Source organism: Megalobrama amblycephala, linkage group LG10, assembly GCF_018812025.1.
Source record: "Megalobrama amblycephala isolate DHTTF-2021 linkage group LG10, ASM1881202v1, whole genome shotgun sequence".
In the NCBI taxonomy this organism is placed as follows: Eukaryota; Metazoa; Chordata; class Actinopteri; order Cypriniformes; family Xenocyprididae; genus Megalobrama; species Megalobrama amblycephala.
The window spans coordinates 8,181,099-8,199,713 of record NC_063053.1 but is presented as its reverse complement, the minus strand read 5'-3'; the positions used below and the strand labels follow the sequence as shown (position 1 = coordinate 8,199,713).

Genomic DNA, 18,615 nt, shown 5'->3' with positions numbered 1-18,615 from the left:
TCAAGTTTATTTTAGTACCTTACTTAATATTGTAAAATTCATATTATACAAAATGGAAATATTCTTCCAGTCATTAATAATGATACTAATAATACTAATACTAATTATTATTATTGTTATTATTGCTATTATTATTATCATATGCATTATTACTATTAATAATGACTCGAATAATATTTATTTTATAATATAATTTATTTTTATAATATTAATATAAGATCCTATAATAATAATAATAATAATAAATACAAAATGGCTTTATTTATTATTATTGTTGTTATTATTATTATTGAGTTGATTGGGTTTTTAGTCATTTATTATAATAATATTATTAAAAATATACAATAAAAAAATATAAATATTATTCCAGTCTTGATAGATACATAGACAGACACACAGATACATGTGTGTGTGTGTCCAGTGATCAGAAAATCAGAAAATATCCGGATTTATTGGATCTGTAAACATACCAACAACAAAACAAGCATGCACACACCGGCTACACACCTCCATACATGCACAAAGAAACAACTGCAAGTTTGCACAGCTGTGGTTGGTTTAATTTAAGTGTTCATGACAATGTATGCAATAAAACTGACTGTTATCTTTGTGAATCAGCTAAACCGAATCGCACAACTTAAGATACCTGTCACAAGTTAGTTTCAGAGACACATCTGTAGAAAATGGCAGCAATAACTGTTTCCAAGCAATCTTTTTGGCCAAATTGCACTTCCCATTGAAACTATATTTTTAAAAGTGTCTTTCAAAGAAAGATTTATCCATAAAATGATTCAGCAAACACTGAAGGTACATTGGCGCTCAGTTCTACAGCCTGCTGTTTTATTATGTTTAAATGCTTCAGGGAAGTCATAATTCTCACATAGAGATGAATAAGGCACCATCCCACAAGAGGGATGACACAGAGAGAGAAAGAGAAGCATTCTGTCCATCTCGCTTTCTACAGAACTTACAAACTGAAAAAAATACAATAATCGCACGCTATCAGGCAGCTTCACTGAGGTGGTCTGTCTTAGTTTGACGAGAGGCAGATTAATATGAAAAATGCAGAGAGAAGATCGACCTCATAACTTTCCTGGCTCTGCCAACATGGATTACGGAGAGCCGAGTTTGTGTGACTAGAACTGATGGGACTGAGCCCTGACTCGAACTCCTCCAGTTGGGACGTCTGTTTTTCATTACCCAGGAGGAGGATGTGGGAGAAATTGTGTATCGTGGTGAGAAAAGTCAAATACTTCATCCAAGCATAATCTAGTTGACATTTCAAAACCATTATATCATTACGTAGCTACCAAACGTTATGTTGTGAAGCAGCTACTTCATCTTCATTAAAGGGGACCTATAATGCCCCTTTTAGATGCAAGATGCAATACAAGTCTCTGGTGTCCCCAGAATGTGTCTTTGAAGTTTCAGCTCAAAATATTTGGGTTTGAACAAAACCACAAAACCATTTTTGTGTGTGTCCCTTTAAATGCAAATGAGCTGCTGCTCCCGGCCCCCTTTCCAAAAGAAGGTGGAGCTTTAACAGCTCACGCTTCGGTTGCTCAACAACAACAAAGCTGGAGAATCTCACGCAGCCAAAATAATGATTGTCAGTAACGGTGTTCAGCCTTACATTGTTGGACACTGATGGAGAGTCTCAGGAAGAAGTTACAGCTTTTAGAATGCAACTGGACGTTTCTGAATGGTTAGTGGATAAATTTCTGTAGTTGCTGTGGAGTTGATTCAACTCATCGATTAGCATGTGCTGTCATGTTAATCTTTTGTGCAAATCCAGAGCTGAATTGACCCTTGTTTGTGAAGCAGTCTGGCGAAAAATGACGGCATAATAACAACACTCTACTACAACAACTCTTCCTCTTCTCTAAAGCAGCCCAACATGGCCTCACGCCCTTTGCTGCATGTTCCCGTGGGCAGGGTTTATGATGTCACCAACCCGGGAAGAAGCTTGTTGTAGTCCCTACCAGCCGTTTGATGTAGTCTTTAAAAAGTGATTTCTGTAAAAGAAAATATCTGCCTTTGCATTGAACTTTGAGCGTCATAACTTTGCAGATGTTGTTTATGCTCAAACAGCAACATTACACACTAACTAAAGTAAAAAAAAAAAAGTGAAATCATAATCAAGGATCCCTTTTAAAAAAAAATTTCGGTTGCTAATATTGCATTGATTGAGAAATAATATTTATTTATTTATTTATTTTTACTGAACACTATACAAAAGAGCTTCTAAAACAGGTTACCACATTTGTCAGTAAGTTTGGGTAGACATGGTTAGTTAAAGTGAAAGATTAACAATGCTATGTAGAGTTTTCTGCACTTCAAGGAGACAAAATTTAACCACAACTTTTTTTTTATTTTTTATGTCTCAGTGTGGTTTCACAGCATCACATTCCATGACCTCTGAGTCCAAAAATTATCACATTGTGGCATTCCTACACGCCCAATTTCCCAAAAGTACAAAAGGCTTTTCACTTCCCTTCTCTGTGTCTTTGGGAAAGGATATAGAAAAAAAAATCCTAAATACCCTTTCCGAATTTCCTTGTTTGCTGCAGGTAGTTGTTTATTCCTTGTTTATCTCTCTCTAAGCTGGAAGATCACTCCATTTCACCACTCTAGAAATCCAATAAAACACAGGCCCAATTACGCTGTCCTCATAACTACAGCTCGCAAAACGACCTCCCTCCCTTCCAGCACATATCAGCCATGCAGAGACACCAGACAACAACAGCGAGACAGCTCATTTTCAACCACTTACATTAATATATAGTTGTAGGACCACCAGTGCATGGTCGGAGGGAAAAAAAATCAATGCAGAAGAGAAAGAGATTTGCAACAGGCTGTAATAAATGTCACCTTGGACTAAATTGCAAAGGCGCTAAACATTTCAACACATTCAGTAAGTGCAACGTCACTTTGGGAGACAATAAAGTGAAAACTCTTTGAATGCGATGAGAGCAATTTCTGTCCAGCTTTTTGCCTTATGCTTTGGGTATAATTTGAGACTCCTGGAAAAAGTGAAAAAGTTGTATCATTATGGTATTCATGTTGTATTCAAATTCCCTCAACTTGTGGTGTATTAGTGTACCACAGCCTAATATCATGCTATCAGATTAAAATGCAGCCTTTAAACATTCAAATTTCAATATTCATAAAATTTTATTTTTTTCTGCCTCAAATTGTAATTCAAGAGGTGAGACAATCTGTTCAATGTATGGATCCATGAAGAACCTTTAACATCCATGGAATCTTTCCATTACACAAAAGGTTCTTTATAGTGGAAACAGAGTTCTTTAGATTATTAAAATGTTCTGTACACTAAGAAAGTTCTTTTAACTCTTTCCCCGCCAGGGTAAAAAAGCAACATACTGAGCAAAAAGCTGAGAACATCGTGTTTTTGTCAAAGACTACATCTGGATCGGATTCAGAATGATGATCAAATCATAGATGGAGTAGACTGAGTCCGTTAATACCCCCAAAGCTTACACAATTCTATAGCTCGTCCTGGATTGACATTTCATTCAGTAACGTTTGGCAGTTTTGTTTTGATGATCGCATTATTTTACATAGGCATATGATAACATATGTTATCGCTTGTTCCTGCATCTTCTTCACCTGTGTTTTGATCAGAAGATTCAGTACTCTTTCAGAAGATGCATAATAGTGCCCCCTACCGTATAAAAGTGAAAACACGGAAAGCCGTAAAATCTCGTCTTTGCATTTTCTCATAAAAGACGAGATAACTCGTTAATGGCAGGAAAGAGTTAAGAACTGTTTACTGAAAGGTAATTTGGGAAACTAAAAATGGTTCTTCTATGGCATTATTGCACTGTGAAAAATAATTGTAATTTTAATGGCAAAAAACTGTAAAAATGCAACAGTAAAAACCTGTTGACTGGTTAACGGTAAGTTCCCATATTATATATGGAAAAAACTGTAATAGTACAGTAAAATACTGTTAATTGTATAACTGGCTTTCTCAGAATTCCCTTTGTGAGGCTTTACATTTGATGATTTTTAATTTGATTAATTATGTTTCTTCTTTGTTTTTTGTTATCAGTTCTGTACATTAGAGTTTTATGTTACATCCTATGCTGTTATTTGAATGTTTATTGCATTATTTGTTACAATGATGGTGTTTTGTATTTGTGTACATGACACTGTGCATCTTCTATATATTAGTATTTACCTCAGCTTGTGGAAAAGCTACTTGTAATGAACTTTGATTTATCATGTGGCTTCCCCCTGTGTTATTACAGTGGATGTCACTATATAAAAGTACAAAACAGATTTAAGTAGCAACATGGCCTTGCTAATTCTGCAAAAAGGCTGTTGGATTTACCATTTTAAAATGTATGTTTCTTCAGAAGGAAATGTAGAGCGGCAGGTGCTACACAGCCAAGATCAGCTCAATATTTGATGAACTTTAAAGGTGCCCTAGAATTATAAATTGAATTTATATTGGCATAGTTAAATAACAAGAGTTCAGTACATGGAAATGACATACAGTGAGTCTCAAACTCCATTGTTTCCCCCTTCTTATATAAATCTCATTTGTTTAAATGACCTCTGAAGAACAGGCGAATCTCAACATAACACCGACTGTTACGTAACAGTCGGGGTGTACGCCCCCAATATTTGCATATGCCAGCCCATGATTGAGGCATTACACAAGGGTAGTTAGTATTACACAAGGGCAGAACGTCTGGATGTGCACTGCTGAATAATCAGACTAGGTAAGCAAGCAAGGAAAACAGCGAAAAATGGCAGATGGAGCAATAATAACTGACATGATAACATGATATTTTTAGTGATATTTGTGAATTGTCTTTCTAAATGTTTCGTTAGCATGTTGCTAATGTACTGTTAAATGTGGTTAAAGTTACCATCGTTTCTTACTGTATTCACGGAGACAAGAGCCGTCGTTATTTTCATTTTTAAACACTTGCAGTCTGTATAATTCATAAACACAACTTCATTCTTTATAAATCTCTCCAACAGTGTAGTGTTAGCCGTTAGCCACAGAGCACAGCCTCAAACTCATTCAATATCAAATGTAAACACCCAAATAAATACAATACTCACATAATCCGACGCATGCATTCAGTATGCATGACGAACACTTTGTAAAGATCCATTTTGAGGGTTATATTAGCTGTGTAAACTTTGTTTATGCTGTGATAGAGTCGAGAGCTCGGGAGGGGGCGGAGAGGGCGTGATTTAAAGGGGCCGCAACCTGAAATCGGCTCGTTTCTATTTATGCCCCAAAATAGGCAGTTAAAAAAATTAATTTAAAACAATCTATGGGGTATTTTGAGCTGAAACTTCACAGACACATTCAGGGGACACCTTAGACTTATATTACATCTTTTAAAAAAAAGTTCTAGGGCACCTTTAATATATGTTATTATTAGTGTTTCTAGTATTTGGGAATAATGTCTATCCGGCTTTCTTATTACTTTGCCTGGGTTAAGTTTTCACAAATTCTGCTGTTTTTGCAGCTTGATTTCAATAAATGCTCTTTGTGGACTGGGATCACAGTATGTTTTCATAGTACACCAAGGATTTATATATGTTTTATATTTTGAAAAGGAAAACAAAATGATTACATGATCCCATTAAACTTGCAAGGAAACAGAAAGCACATTAACCATCAAAAGAGTTTTCATTGAAAATGAATAAAAAAATATATATATATCTAAAACGTGTATCTCGTTTTGCACGCACACAGTACTATTAACATACGTATTTTTCTTTCTTTCTTTAATCTCGCAAAACTAAACAGACACAGAAAACAGTGGGTAAGACCTAACAGACAGGCATAGATGAGACATTCAAAGACTACCACAATGGTACAACATCAAGCTGTCTTGTACAGGACTCCGGTTTGATGGCAAATTTGGAAAGCAGTAAGAGCTAATTACAGTCTGCTGTAACAATGTTAACGCCAGCATGTCTTTAAACGTAAGACACCCCACTGGATGGAGAATAAAAGCAAACACAAATAACTAATTATGCCATCATCTTCTAGCTCGTTGCTGGCGCTCATTAATTGGTGACCTGCACTATTGGTCAGTAGACAATCGGCATGATGATGAAGCCAATTAGAGACAGAGAGTACACATGCCCCACAGAGCTTGTTATGGCTGCCACATCATGTCTCATCTAAATCAAAACAAATGCTAGGGAAAACGTTGGCGTGACAGCTGCGTCAGGCACAGACATGGGACATCAGAGCATGGCCAACTTTCTCCCTCTCACTAGGCCCCTACAATAGCAGTTATTGTGGAGAGGACAGAGGCCTTACAGCAGTGTCTATTTAATCTGCTTAAGTGTCTGACAGTGGACAGGCCAGAGATATTCTTGTCTTTTTGCTGTAGACTTTCAGACTTTAGAAACTTTAACTCTTTACAATCAGGTTCAACTTGTTAACATTAGTTTATGCATTAGGTACAATGAACTAACAATGAATGGCACTTCTACGCGATTCACTGAGCTAAGTTAACACATTCTACATATGCTAATATATATTGACAAGTTGTATAAAGTAGTGTTGTCAAAAGTACCGACTTCGATACCAAGTTGGTACTGAAATTTTAAAAATGTGACGCTTTGAGTGCTGTTGAGCGGATTCGTAAACACCTCTGATTGGCCATTGTGTTCACGCGCTCAACAGATATGTCTGTGATTGGCTACAATAATCAACGCTTCAAAAACATGCAGTAAATAGACAGCAATGACGCTCTTCACTGAGCGCTTATACGGATACACATGGGAGCGTTCAAAAGCTTTCAAATGCTCCCGCTTTCAAAATCAAACACTTCCATGTTTTCATTCTAGCCAATCACATACATATCTGTTGAGTGCGTTAACACAATGGCCAATCAGAGGTGTTTACGAATCCGCTCATCAGCGCTCATAGTGTCACATTTTAAATATTTCGGTACCGACTTGATATCGAAGTCGGTACTTTTGACAACACTAGTATAACGCTGTATTTCAAGTTGGATAAACCTAGAATGTTAAATGTTGCATAAGTATTGTTTATTGTTGGTTCATGATACCCAATATTAACAAATTGAACTGTATTGTACACTTTATTGTAAAAATGCTAGGATAAAAACAACCCAAGTTGGGTTGAAAATGGATAAACCCAGCAATTGGGTTGTTTTAAACCCAGAGGTTAGGTTAAATGTTTGCCCAACGTGCTGGATAGTTCTATTTACCTCAACTATTGTTTAAAAATTAATGTATTGCTTGCTTAAAATGAACCCAAAGTATGCTGGAAATGAACATTTATCAATATGTTTAATAAATGAACAATATCGGTCAGAAAAAGAAAAAATATGATGCAACGGTTAACATGCGAGACATATAATGTTAAATAACAACAAGTTTGCATAACATAATGCCATTTTGAAAAACAGAATGCTTTGTAAAAGAATTTTAAACCATTTCTAATATGTTCCAGATTACTTCAAGAAAACTTTTGGATTAGATGCAAACTCTGCACAACTTCTATAAACACTATCTAGGTCGGTTCTGAAATATTTAAAACAGTTCCCTATTTCAACAGCGTGCCCGCTAAGTATTAAATGCTGGAACTGTTCAATGGTTGGGCTTAAAATGGATCTACTGTGGCATTATGTTACTGTTTTATTTATTTCACATGTGGCCATTTATTCATCTCAATCACTCTCAAAATGGCATGTCCTGAAATGTCTTGTCTTATTTGAGTAGACAGGTTGCACAACACTTTATTTTCCACTTTACAGTCATTTTTCTCATTTTCCAATCAACAAAATCTCCTCCAAACTAAAAACATGCCTGAACGAGGTTAACTCATTGCATGGTTTTCACTTTTCCAAACAAAAAAGTGACTTCAGCGTCACTATCGTCTAAATGCTAACTATGATAAAATGCTCTGTTCTTTCTCTTCTTTCAAACTCAGCATCGAATCACATAAGCATCCACATACATATTTGCTTCACTATGGCTCTTGGGAAGTAGCGAAGACAAGACCTGGTTCAACCACAAGCTAAATATTTAATGACTGTACACTTACATGAAATCAAATCTTACTAAAGCCAATCCTTCATAAACTCTAGAGGAGAAAAGAATGGAGATGCGTTTGAAGATTAGGACTCTGCCTGCCTCCTTCAAACGCAAGCCGGAGAGAGAAATAATTGTGTGTGCGATGGATAATTAAGCGATGGTGACTGTCGTGAACGTGAGCTGTCACTCCGATCGGGAGCGCTGTCACGCCGTGCGAAGCAAGGCCGATCGGACAGGCGCCGTCCACTTTGATCTGGGCTCATGCGTACGGAAAGAGGTCAGGTCGTGGTCATTAAAAAGACCCTCCTCTAAACAGCCAGGCAAGATTGAAAGGGCACGTCTTCAAAGAGCTGCGTACAAGTAACCTCTTAAAAGATTCTGACAATTTGCTACGAACAAACAATGGAAGCTAAGAAGGAGTGGGATGGATTAGCTTACGGTGCCTTAGCCTTTTAAGTTCTTATAGTCATCTGCACAGAAAGGGGAGGGTTACACAAATCATTTACAGGGTCAGGGTGTTCAGTTATTCACCCACATTACATAAGGTAAAGACACTTAACCGGCTACTGAGTTACACGCTAAACCACAGACCATTTTAAATGTCTAAATCCGGGATACAGTCAGCGATCTCGGATTATAAACAGTTTGTTGATCCCTGTATGTGTATGTGTCATATGTCTCGGTCTTTCTCTTTCTAGCAAAGCACTTACTTGGTCATTTTTTGGCTTGACCACCTTCATGAAAGCTCCACGTGCTTCGGCCTCTGACCGCTCCCACTGGGTCACTCTCCTGGTGTCCAGGAACTTCAGATTTGGCAGCTTATGTAGTACAAAATACCTAGAGATCAAATGGAGGAGAAAAAAAATAAAATAAATAATAATCATACAAAGCAGATTTTACTAACCAGTCAGCATTCCAGACTACAGGTCACAAAAGTAACATTTTATGTTGTTTTATAGCAGTTTACACAATTTTGTTTTAAACTTAAACATTTTAAAACACATTTAACAGTTAAAAAAGTCATAAGAATATCTTTTGCAATAAACCAAGCTACATAGACAGTCATATTGTGTCCTATGTAAAGTTTATAATAATATTTAAATGTGCTGGAATTTTGTTGTTGTTATTGTTTTGAAGGAAGCAAATGTTCCTTGTATAATCAATTAATTGTAAATACTTTAATACTACTTTAGTAATTTGTTTTGCCTTTAGTATGCTATGTAAGCTTGTTTCTGCCATGAAATAAAAAAGGAAATTGTGGCTTTTTATCTCACAATTCTGACTTTTTTTTCCTCACAATTGCGAGTTTATATCTCACAATTCAGACTTTTTTCTCAAAATTGCGAGATATAAACTTGAAATTGTGAGTTATAAAGTCAGAATTGTGAGATATAAACTTGCAATTGCATATTATATAGTCCAATTGTGAGGAGAAAAAAGACTGACGTTTTTCTCAGAATTGCGAGTTTATATCTCACAATTCTGACTTTATAACTCACAATTGTTATAAAGTCAGAATTGCGTGATAAAAACCTGCAATAGCGAGAAAGTCAGAATTGTGACTATATATCTCAGAATTCTGACTATAACGCAGTTCTGACTTTATAACTCACAATTGTGAGTTTCAATATCGAAATTCTGAGAAAAAAGTCAGAATTGTAAGATGCAAACAGAATTGCAAGATGCAAATTGTGAGATAAAAAGTCACAATTACCTTCTTATTTATTTTTTTATTTAGTGGTGGAAACAAGCTTCCATAGTATACTGATAAAGCTAGCAATTTAAAAATATAATGCTTATTATTATTATTATTTATTTATTTATTACTCAGTAAGAAAATGGGTCTGTACACATGAAAATATAGCTGCTTTTATATTTTAGGAAGGGGTATTTCACATCAAAACGAATATTTATTTTATTTTATTTTATTTTATTTTTTTTATTTTTTTTATTTTAAAGTTTGAATATCCATATCCAGTGCAGTGTCGATAAGTCTTAAAACGAAGGGTGGGGGAGAAAAAAAAATAAAACACACACACACACACAAAAAAAATACTTCAAACTCCCCTATACAGCAGAATTTAAATGAAGGAATCTAATTCATATCTGCAAGTTAACCACATAAAATAAAACTTAAATGAACATTTCCTTCAAAATGCATTAAATTAACTGTAGCAACATTTGTAAATGGGTAATTAACTTCAAAATATGTAAAAAAAAAATAAAAATAAAAATAAAAATAGGGACAACATATAAACAGATAAAAACCCCACATTGACAGAATCTGCCAAGCTGTCATTCCGGTAGCTTCACAGATATCTCTTTACGCTTTCACACACTCTCTGTCTTTCATTCAGGGAGAGAAAATGACGTGAGATAATAGCAGGAATACATAGATGACAACAGATTCTTTCACAGGCTGACTGGAATGGAGGAAGAGGCATGTCAAGACTTCAAACAGAGAGTGAGATAGAAAGAGAGAGAGACAGAGAGAGTGAGACAGACAGAGAGAGAGACACTAAGTGGAGGGTGTGAACAGATGTGTATATGGACAGTGACAGATTCCCAACCGAGCTCTCATGCAAAAGCCAGCAACAAACCCATGATGATGACAATGATGAAGGACGAAGGCGAACCCATGCTACGTGTTTATTCCTGATGGATCACAGAGAGCACAATTGCAGATTGATCGTATTAAGATAAGCCTGAATCAAAAACGTGTGGGGATGTGTTTTCCACCACATCTATTCAGAGTTAAACTCTATTTGCATAAACACCCCAGTGTGTATATTTTGCATGTGTACGTTTTTACAAATTAAAATTTACAATATAGCTATCTAGATTTTTTTTTTTTTTTTTACATTTTCTGAAGAAGAGTTTATTTTTACATTGCTATTGTACAGTGTCAAAAATGTGGAGAAGCTTTAATTCAATTGGGGTCAGGGATTTAATGTGGTCCAGGGCAAAAACAAACAAACAAAAAAACTTTTTTTTACAAAATGTATGTTTTAGGTCATGTTAACTTAAAATTAATAAAATATGTTTAACACAATGTTTAATACATTTATCAAAATGTATATTAGCCTACTTTATACTTTATTATTACTTTATTATACTTTATTACTGTATTGCTTAAGTGATTCATTCATTGTAAATGTATCTATTTATATATACATACACACATAAATATACACATACACACACCGGGTTGTAACCGATTACATGTAATCTGGATTACTTAATCAAATTCCAAAAATTAACTCTTTTTCCACCAGCATTTTTGTTTGTTTGTTTGTTTTTAAGTTGCCAGCCACTGCAAGCATTTTTGATCATTTTCACAAAAATTTCATGGCCCAAAAATTTCAATATATGTATTTTGTATGAATATCTGAACATATAAAAATACATATACATATAAAAAAACAAAACAAAACAAAACAAACAAAAAACAAATCAATTCTAGCTTCATGCATTCTTTTTTTTAATCAACAATTGAATGTGGGAAAGTTTTATAAAATAAAGCTAATTTTTTTGAAAAAATCTGAGAAAATTGTTTCAAAGACTACAACGTGCATAAGCAATGCTTTTATCGCATGTTTCTGCTTTTGATCCAGATTCTGTATTCACTCAGAAGTTGAGTAATAGCGCCCCCTACCATATAACAGTGAAAACACTGAATAATAAATGACGAAAATTTCCGTCAATGGCGAGGAAGCATTGTCTCATAAATGACGAAAATTTCCGTCAATGGTGGGGAAAGAGTTAAGCACTTGTAATTATATTATGACATTTTAAAAAATTTGTTATCAGGCTACAGTTAGTTACTTTTTATTGCTTACATGACTACATATTAGTCACACAATGGTAAATTAAACAGTAAATTATTCACAATTTATTGATTTTTCTGAAGTTCCTTTAATTTTGTGGAGTTGCACATTTAGTCAGGTGGCTATCACAGAAAATCTGACCACTGGATTTACAGAAAATCAAACATATTAAAATACACAAATTCATGTAATTTCATATTCACAAACTGTCAACTGAACCTCTTTAACATAATATATTTACTTGAAGTACCACATGAGATTTTAAGTTAAGGTGAGACAGGCAAAAACACATTTTCCATGTATTGGTCATGTATTTTGAGATTTTGGGCTATTTGGCTTTCAAACTAGTGGAAAGTAAACATCCAAAATACACTTTAAGTGTTGGTTTTGTTGCACTTTATCTATTTGCATCTGTATATTTCAATAACAATACACGTCTTTAAAAGCCGTTTTCTCAAAATTAGTTTTTTAGTCAGAAATCTCCCTTTCAGCAGCACTTGCATACAAAATTTTACAGTTTTATGCTTATCCATATTCTGAAGGTTTTTACAGGGGGGTTTGTTCATGTTTAACTCGCCTGATTTTATACATTTGTTTTTTTGTTTTTTTTTCTGGCTGTTGACAGTATTTTCAGATTCACGGTTCAAAGTAATGGATTACTTTACTGACCTCAACTTTTATCATTCAATTTGTAAAGGACTACAATTTGTTAGTAATCTACCCAGCATAAATGTATATATAGAGTGTGTATGAGATTCTACGCCTGTTTCTTGACAGATAAAGTCCTAATTCTTAAAAAGTAAGTTCACACTCTCCTCAAAAATGCATCACTGTCGGTAGAACAAACTACACAGCACAAGTTACACACTGAAGCCGAATGCTTAAGAGTTATTTTGTTTGTTTAAATCCCTAACTAAATATGTGCAACAGTAACAGTTATGCTTTCCTTAGCAAAACAACCAATAACTCTAAGTAACAAATTCCTCCAGAGTGACTGGCAGCAGTATGGTGTGGGTATATGCTTTGTTTACAGTTATGATTCAATAACAAACAAACATAATAACAGCAACGGTTAGTGGGAAATATGCAGGTGTTTTCCTGATGATTGTGAAATTGTTAGTGCTGATCTAACAGATGGTTGGAGCAGCTCTGCAGCAAGTGTTGTTTAAAGCACCCCAGGCAAAACTGGCCCTAAACTTTCTGATCTTCGGCAAACACAGATATTTAAGCCCACACACACGTCATGATGTCAAGAGACAAACATGCAATCTCAGACAGCATGGGCTGGAGAGCATTCCAGAGAGACAGGACATACATCCTTTACCACAGATGGCTGTCGCTGTGTCGAGCGCTGAACTACTTCAGCTAAAGGGAGGGAAAAAAAAATGAAAAAAACTCCTCGAGCCCCAGAAGTAAACAATGATGAATGAGCCAAGCGACTGCTGTAAAATACAGCCGAGTGTACTTACGCCTGTTCATTTCATTTGACTAATTGAAAGAGCGCAAAGAGGCGTGCGATATTTCACCAAGTTATGAAGCGGGTCATATTATTATTATTTTTTATTTTATTTATTTATTTTTTTTGCTCTCAGGGCGCAGTCTAAGAAGTGCATAGCCCAAGGCCAGTCCTGCCATGACCTGGGTGCGCGCCTAACCCTGTCAGACATAAAATCTGCATTATGCTCAAATTGATGTATTACTATGTGACACATTATGAATATTACATCACAAACACACAGCTGCTGTCAGTCAGGGAAAGAATGGTCGCCCTCTGCACCAAGTGAAGCATGGGAGACATTGCGCGAGAGTGGCGCCTATTGGGTTCATCTGTATAGTAAATGATTCATACAGAACACAGTGTCAAGAAAAATGCACTTAGGTCTAAGGTAGACAAAAGAATGCGTTTCTCCCTCCCTTCTTCCCACCGCTGGGTTTCATGTTGAAAACCTGACAAATGGTGGTAACATAGCGTGGCATTGCACTCCCATAGGCCTGGGCTTGATAATGAATGCGTCGTTTCATCTTGTAGGAAAGGATAGCAAACACTCATTTGTGGTTATCACAATTCACACCTGAAATCGATTTTGCAAGTCTACAAAAAGAAAAAGAAAAAAGGAGGCGAGTAGCTTTAAGAGGAGTGTGGTTATAGCCTAAAGTATCAGTCTTTGCTTGTGCAATGTGATTTATGGTGTTGTGCAACAGCCGTTCATCCAAATAAAAGATTACTGAAAGTTGCCAAACTACACACTCCTGGGGTATTTCTCTTTTTTTTCCAGAAGAAATAAAAACATATCAGCAAAACAAAATAAATTCATGAGTACCTAAAAAAAACAACCAAAAAAACGTTTTTTGCTTCAGGATACCAAATATTTCATATACAGTGAGGCCCAAAGGTCAAGACGGCTAGTAAATACAAAATAAAATAAAAATAAAAAATTCTTACCAACCCCAAACCTTGTGGTCCCCACAAGGAATACAGCTTATAAATCATACTAAAGTTTTTTACAAAATGCAAAAAAGTTTTCTAGGATGGGATGTGTTTGAGGGTGTTTAGGGGATAAAATATACAATTTGTACAGTATAAAAATCATTATGTCTATGGAAAGTCGCCATAAAACATGGAAACCCAACGTGTGTGTGTCCATTCAAAAGTGTGGAATCAGTAAAAAAAATAAAATAAAATAATGTTAAGTCTCTTATGCTCACCAAGACTTCATTTATTTGATAAAAAAATAGTAATATTGTGAAATATCATTACAATTTAAAAACAGCTGTTTTCAATTTTAATTTATTCCTGTTATGCAAAGCTGAATTTTCATCATCATTACTTCAGTCTTCAGTGTCACACGATCATTCAGAAATCATTCTAATATACCGATTCATTACTCAAGAAACATTTCTTATTATTATCAATAGGGGTGTGACGAGATCTCGTGTCACGAGATCTCGCGAGACTAAAGTGTGATGAGATTTCTCGTCGAGGTGAAAAGTAGTCTCGTGATGTTGCCATGACAGAGTGTTAGGATGATTAGGAAAGAAGATGCCACCGCTACGTTTACATTACGACTCCACTGTCCTTTTGCTTTGTGTTTAAATAAAAAAACATTTAATTAAGTTGGATAACTGTCACCGCCGCTCCATATTTAAAGAGTACGCGCGATCGTGAAAGTGAAAGTAAACGCGCGCGCGCATTCAAACGCGATTTCAATACCCCACATTTTGAAAGCGGCTCCCTGATGAATGCAAATATCTCCCAATATGAAAGCTATTTTAGGCTGGGCAGTGTAGTCGTAACCATCTCTTTGCTCTGTATCAAAGAAAAAATTGTTCTTACTTGCACTTTGAATATTGAGAGAGTGCGATTATGGTTTCAACTTGTAAAGTGTTACCATAAAAATGAATAACAGTTTTCTCTTAATCTTATTAAGCACAAACAGTAAGGTTTCATTTGTTAACATTAGTTAATGCACTGTGAACTATCATGAACTAACAATGAATGGCTATTTTTATTAACTAACATAAACAAAGATTAATAAATAGCATAGATATTGCTCATTGTTAGTTGATGTTGGTTAATACATTAATGTTAATAAATGAGACCTATTGTAAAGTGTTAACATTTTTATTTATACTGTTTTATTTCTATGATCAGTTTGTGGAAAGGAGTTCAGTTAGGAGGTCAAAAGTTGTAGAAGCTCATAAATCATGTACAGTAAGGTCTGAAGAGACTGAAATACAGAAGAGAAGTCAGTCAGTTGAGTTTGTGGCAAAACCTTTTACAGTACTTGAGTATTGTTGTCTTTTACTGCATATGATAATTCATACTCAGAAAGTAGAACTGAATGACATTCATTATAAGATTAGTTTCATTTCAAATAGAAACATTTCAAATACACCTGCAGAATATTTTTCGAGTATTTTTTCTCTGTATTTTGCCATTGAGAATTTCTTAAAAATAGTGTGTAAAAATCTTGTCTCGTCTCGTCTCGTGAGATACCCGTCTCGTCACACCCCTAATTATCAATGTTGAAAACCGTTGTGCTGCTTAATTTTTTTGGAAATCGTGATACTTTTTTCACAATTCTTTGATGAATAGAAAGTTCAAAATAACATTATAAACATTATAAATGTTTTTTTCTGTCACTTTTGATCAATTTAATGCATCCTTGATGAATAAAAGTTCTTTCAAAACCTTTTTCAACAGTAGTGTATATAGTGCAAAATCTGAAATATTCCTAATTCATTTGTCACACGACTTTTCTTTGTTTATTTTATTTTATTTTATTTTATCCCTCCATTTTCCAAGTTTAAAATCCCAAATTTTCAATGCGGTGTCATACTTTTGCATTACTCTGTATAGTACAGATATTGCAAAGACAAAAATCTTAAATTCAAAATGACTACTGTGCATGTTCATCAGTATGACAGTGTTCTAACCTGTATCTCTGATAGTCGTCTTCATCTTTATCCATGCTGACCAGCTGATTGGGACAGGCCTCATTTCCCAGAAGGCTCAGGTATTCCAGGGCTGGCGTCACTTCCACCAAATGCTCCAGCAGGGGCTCGATGTCGGTGAAGTGTCACAGGGCAGAGGTCAAGGAATCCAGGCTGTTAATTGCATTAGCATTTACTCTGCGCTCTCCCCTGGCCTAGCCAGCCAGCCAGCGCAACTCTGTCAAATTTACCGAAACCCTTCAAAAGGAGCTCAATAGGCATTATGCTAGAGAATACAAAGAGCGGGTAAATTTAAGGGCGAGATTTTGGCATTTGCTGCGAGTTTGGCTGCTCTCTTCCCCCGTTCCTCTTCCCATTTCCTGGGTGGCTTGGTGCAGAACATTAAAAACATTGACAAAATGATGGATGCCTTGTGGTAAAAACAGTTAGTGACTCCCTAAGCCATGGACACCCCCTTCCCCTTCACCCAGCACAGGGAAACAAACAGCCACTTCACAGCAAATTCATCACTAATACATTCACTTCATTGGAAAATGCTGCCCGAAACGTGTCAAAATACAACCACACTAATGCAGCACTTGAATTTCAATGGCAGCAGGCCACTACAGGATGTAAATAATTGGCCCATTAGCATGTGCAGACCACTTCACAGCAGAATTCGGGTCTGAGCTGCTGACACTCTGTCGGAGGAGAGCTGTTTGGAGAACAGAGGGTGAGGCTGCGTCATTATTATGTAGATGGATAGCATCCAGCGACAAACAGCAGAGCATAAATTTTCATCAGGCTAGCACATTTACTTTTGCCATTTATTTCTCTTTGCGTCTCATCACACAAACTAAGTGTAACGTGTAGTAGTGATGTAATTGCTGACTGTCAACAGCCGGAAACTTGAAATTTGATCAAAGATTTACTTTTGCCGTGGGGTGGCTGGTACTCTATGTTACTCTGTTAGCTAATAACAGCCAATGCTATACTGGAGTTCAAATATTGGTTAACAAACTCTGTTTGCTCCGCTTTCTGGTCATGTGGCTCTACGCTAATATACTGTAACTATGATACAGGTCATCATGATATGATCCGTTTCTTAGAAAATGGTCTAAAGGGGTTTTATCTTCCAGTCATGGGACTGCACTGGATATTTTGTTTTGCTTCTCCTCCACTAGAGGTCACCATGGCACAAACTCAAGTGAGTTTCTCAAGCAACCCCATTAGACAGGAGCTCGATTTAACACAATAACATCATTTAAGGAGACGAAGTGTGGCAAAAGGAGATCCTACACTGCGTCGCACAGAAAATCACAGCATATCCTGTCATTTTGTTCAAGCATGAAGTGAAAAGCAAAGCTTGAGAAAGGATATTTGGTTCTTATTGAGCGTTAGGGTATGGAGCCGTGGTAACCTGGGCAACCGGAGGTCATTTCCGAGAAGATTGTTGTCCACAATCAGCTCTTCCAGTTGGCTGAACGCTTTCAGGCCTGTCAGTGACCTGCAATGATAAGGCAAGAGAGGAAAAATGATATGGCCCTAAATCTGAGCAGCCATTATGTGCAGAAATAAATATTTCAGGCGGGCCCTTTCACGGGCCGGAATAGTTTGGGCTTGGGACTGTCAGGAGAGTGAATGATAAGAATTAGTGGCGCTAAGATCCCCTGGCATGGTGCGGCATCCTTCACACGCTGGCAGCGTGAGTGATGAGGGTCACTCGTGAGTAGCCAGGATTCAAAACAAAAGGGCTTCAGAAATGCAGTGTGCGGGATGAATTTGTCAATGTCTTGTGCCTTCAGGCACCCAGCTTTGCCTGACCCTAACCCTCCATTCCCAAGATAAATAACTCTGTCACAGTTCACCTTCACTCCCCCAACACAAATTTAACTCGTCATCCATCATTTTCCCAGCGCAACTATAATGCCTAAGCCACAAATGGAATGAGTACAACTTCTGCAACTTCTCAGATGAGCCACTTACAGTTAAAAACAACTGCTTTTAGAGGGGAAAACTTGGACGTTTCTCCCTTTATTCCCGATAGTGACACCTAATCCCCAAGGACTCGCGCTCTGTCTGGGTCTTTTCCTCGCCCTGCACTGGCATAAACATGATGGAGGGTGGTGCTCAGGGTAATGTCGGGGCCTTGCAAAGTTCATTCCGTGGATGGTGCATAAAAGCCGGGGTGTGTGTTTCTAATCCCTCAAATGGCAGAGGCTGACAACCTACAATGTTAATGTGTCCACCCTTGCTTAATTGACATTTAGGTCTGTCAGCCTCC

At 36.4% G+C, this 18,615-nt stretch overlaps 1 protein-coding gene across 3 annotated transcripts in view; it reads right to left on the bottom strand.

Annotated features, from left to right (window-relative positions):
- lrmda (leucine rich melanocyte differentiation associated) overlaps positions 1–18,615 on the bottom strand; it is a 329,523-nt gene that overhangs the window by 105,155 nt on the left and 205,753 nt on the right. For 2 of the 3 annotated variants that reach the window (XM_048204290.1, XM_048204291.1), the window contains exons 3-5: positions 17,712–17,838; positions 16,335–16,474; positions 8,781–8,907 (exon numbers count right to left, since the gene is read on the bottom strand). In XM_048204290.1, coding sequence (XP_048060247.1) covers positions 8,781–8,907; positions 16,335–16,474; positions 17,712–17,838 — 394 coding nt within the window. The remainder of the gene's footprint in view (positions 1–8,780; positions 8,908–16,334; positions 16,475–17,711; positions 17,839–18,615) is intronic. The other variant, XM_048204292.1, reaches the window with a different exon arrangement.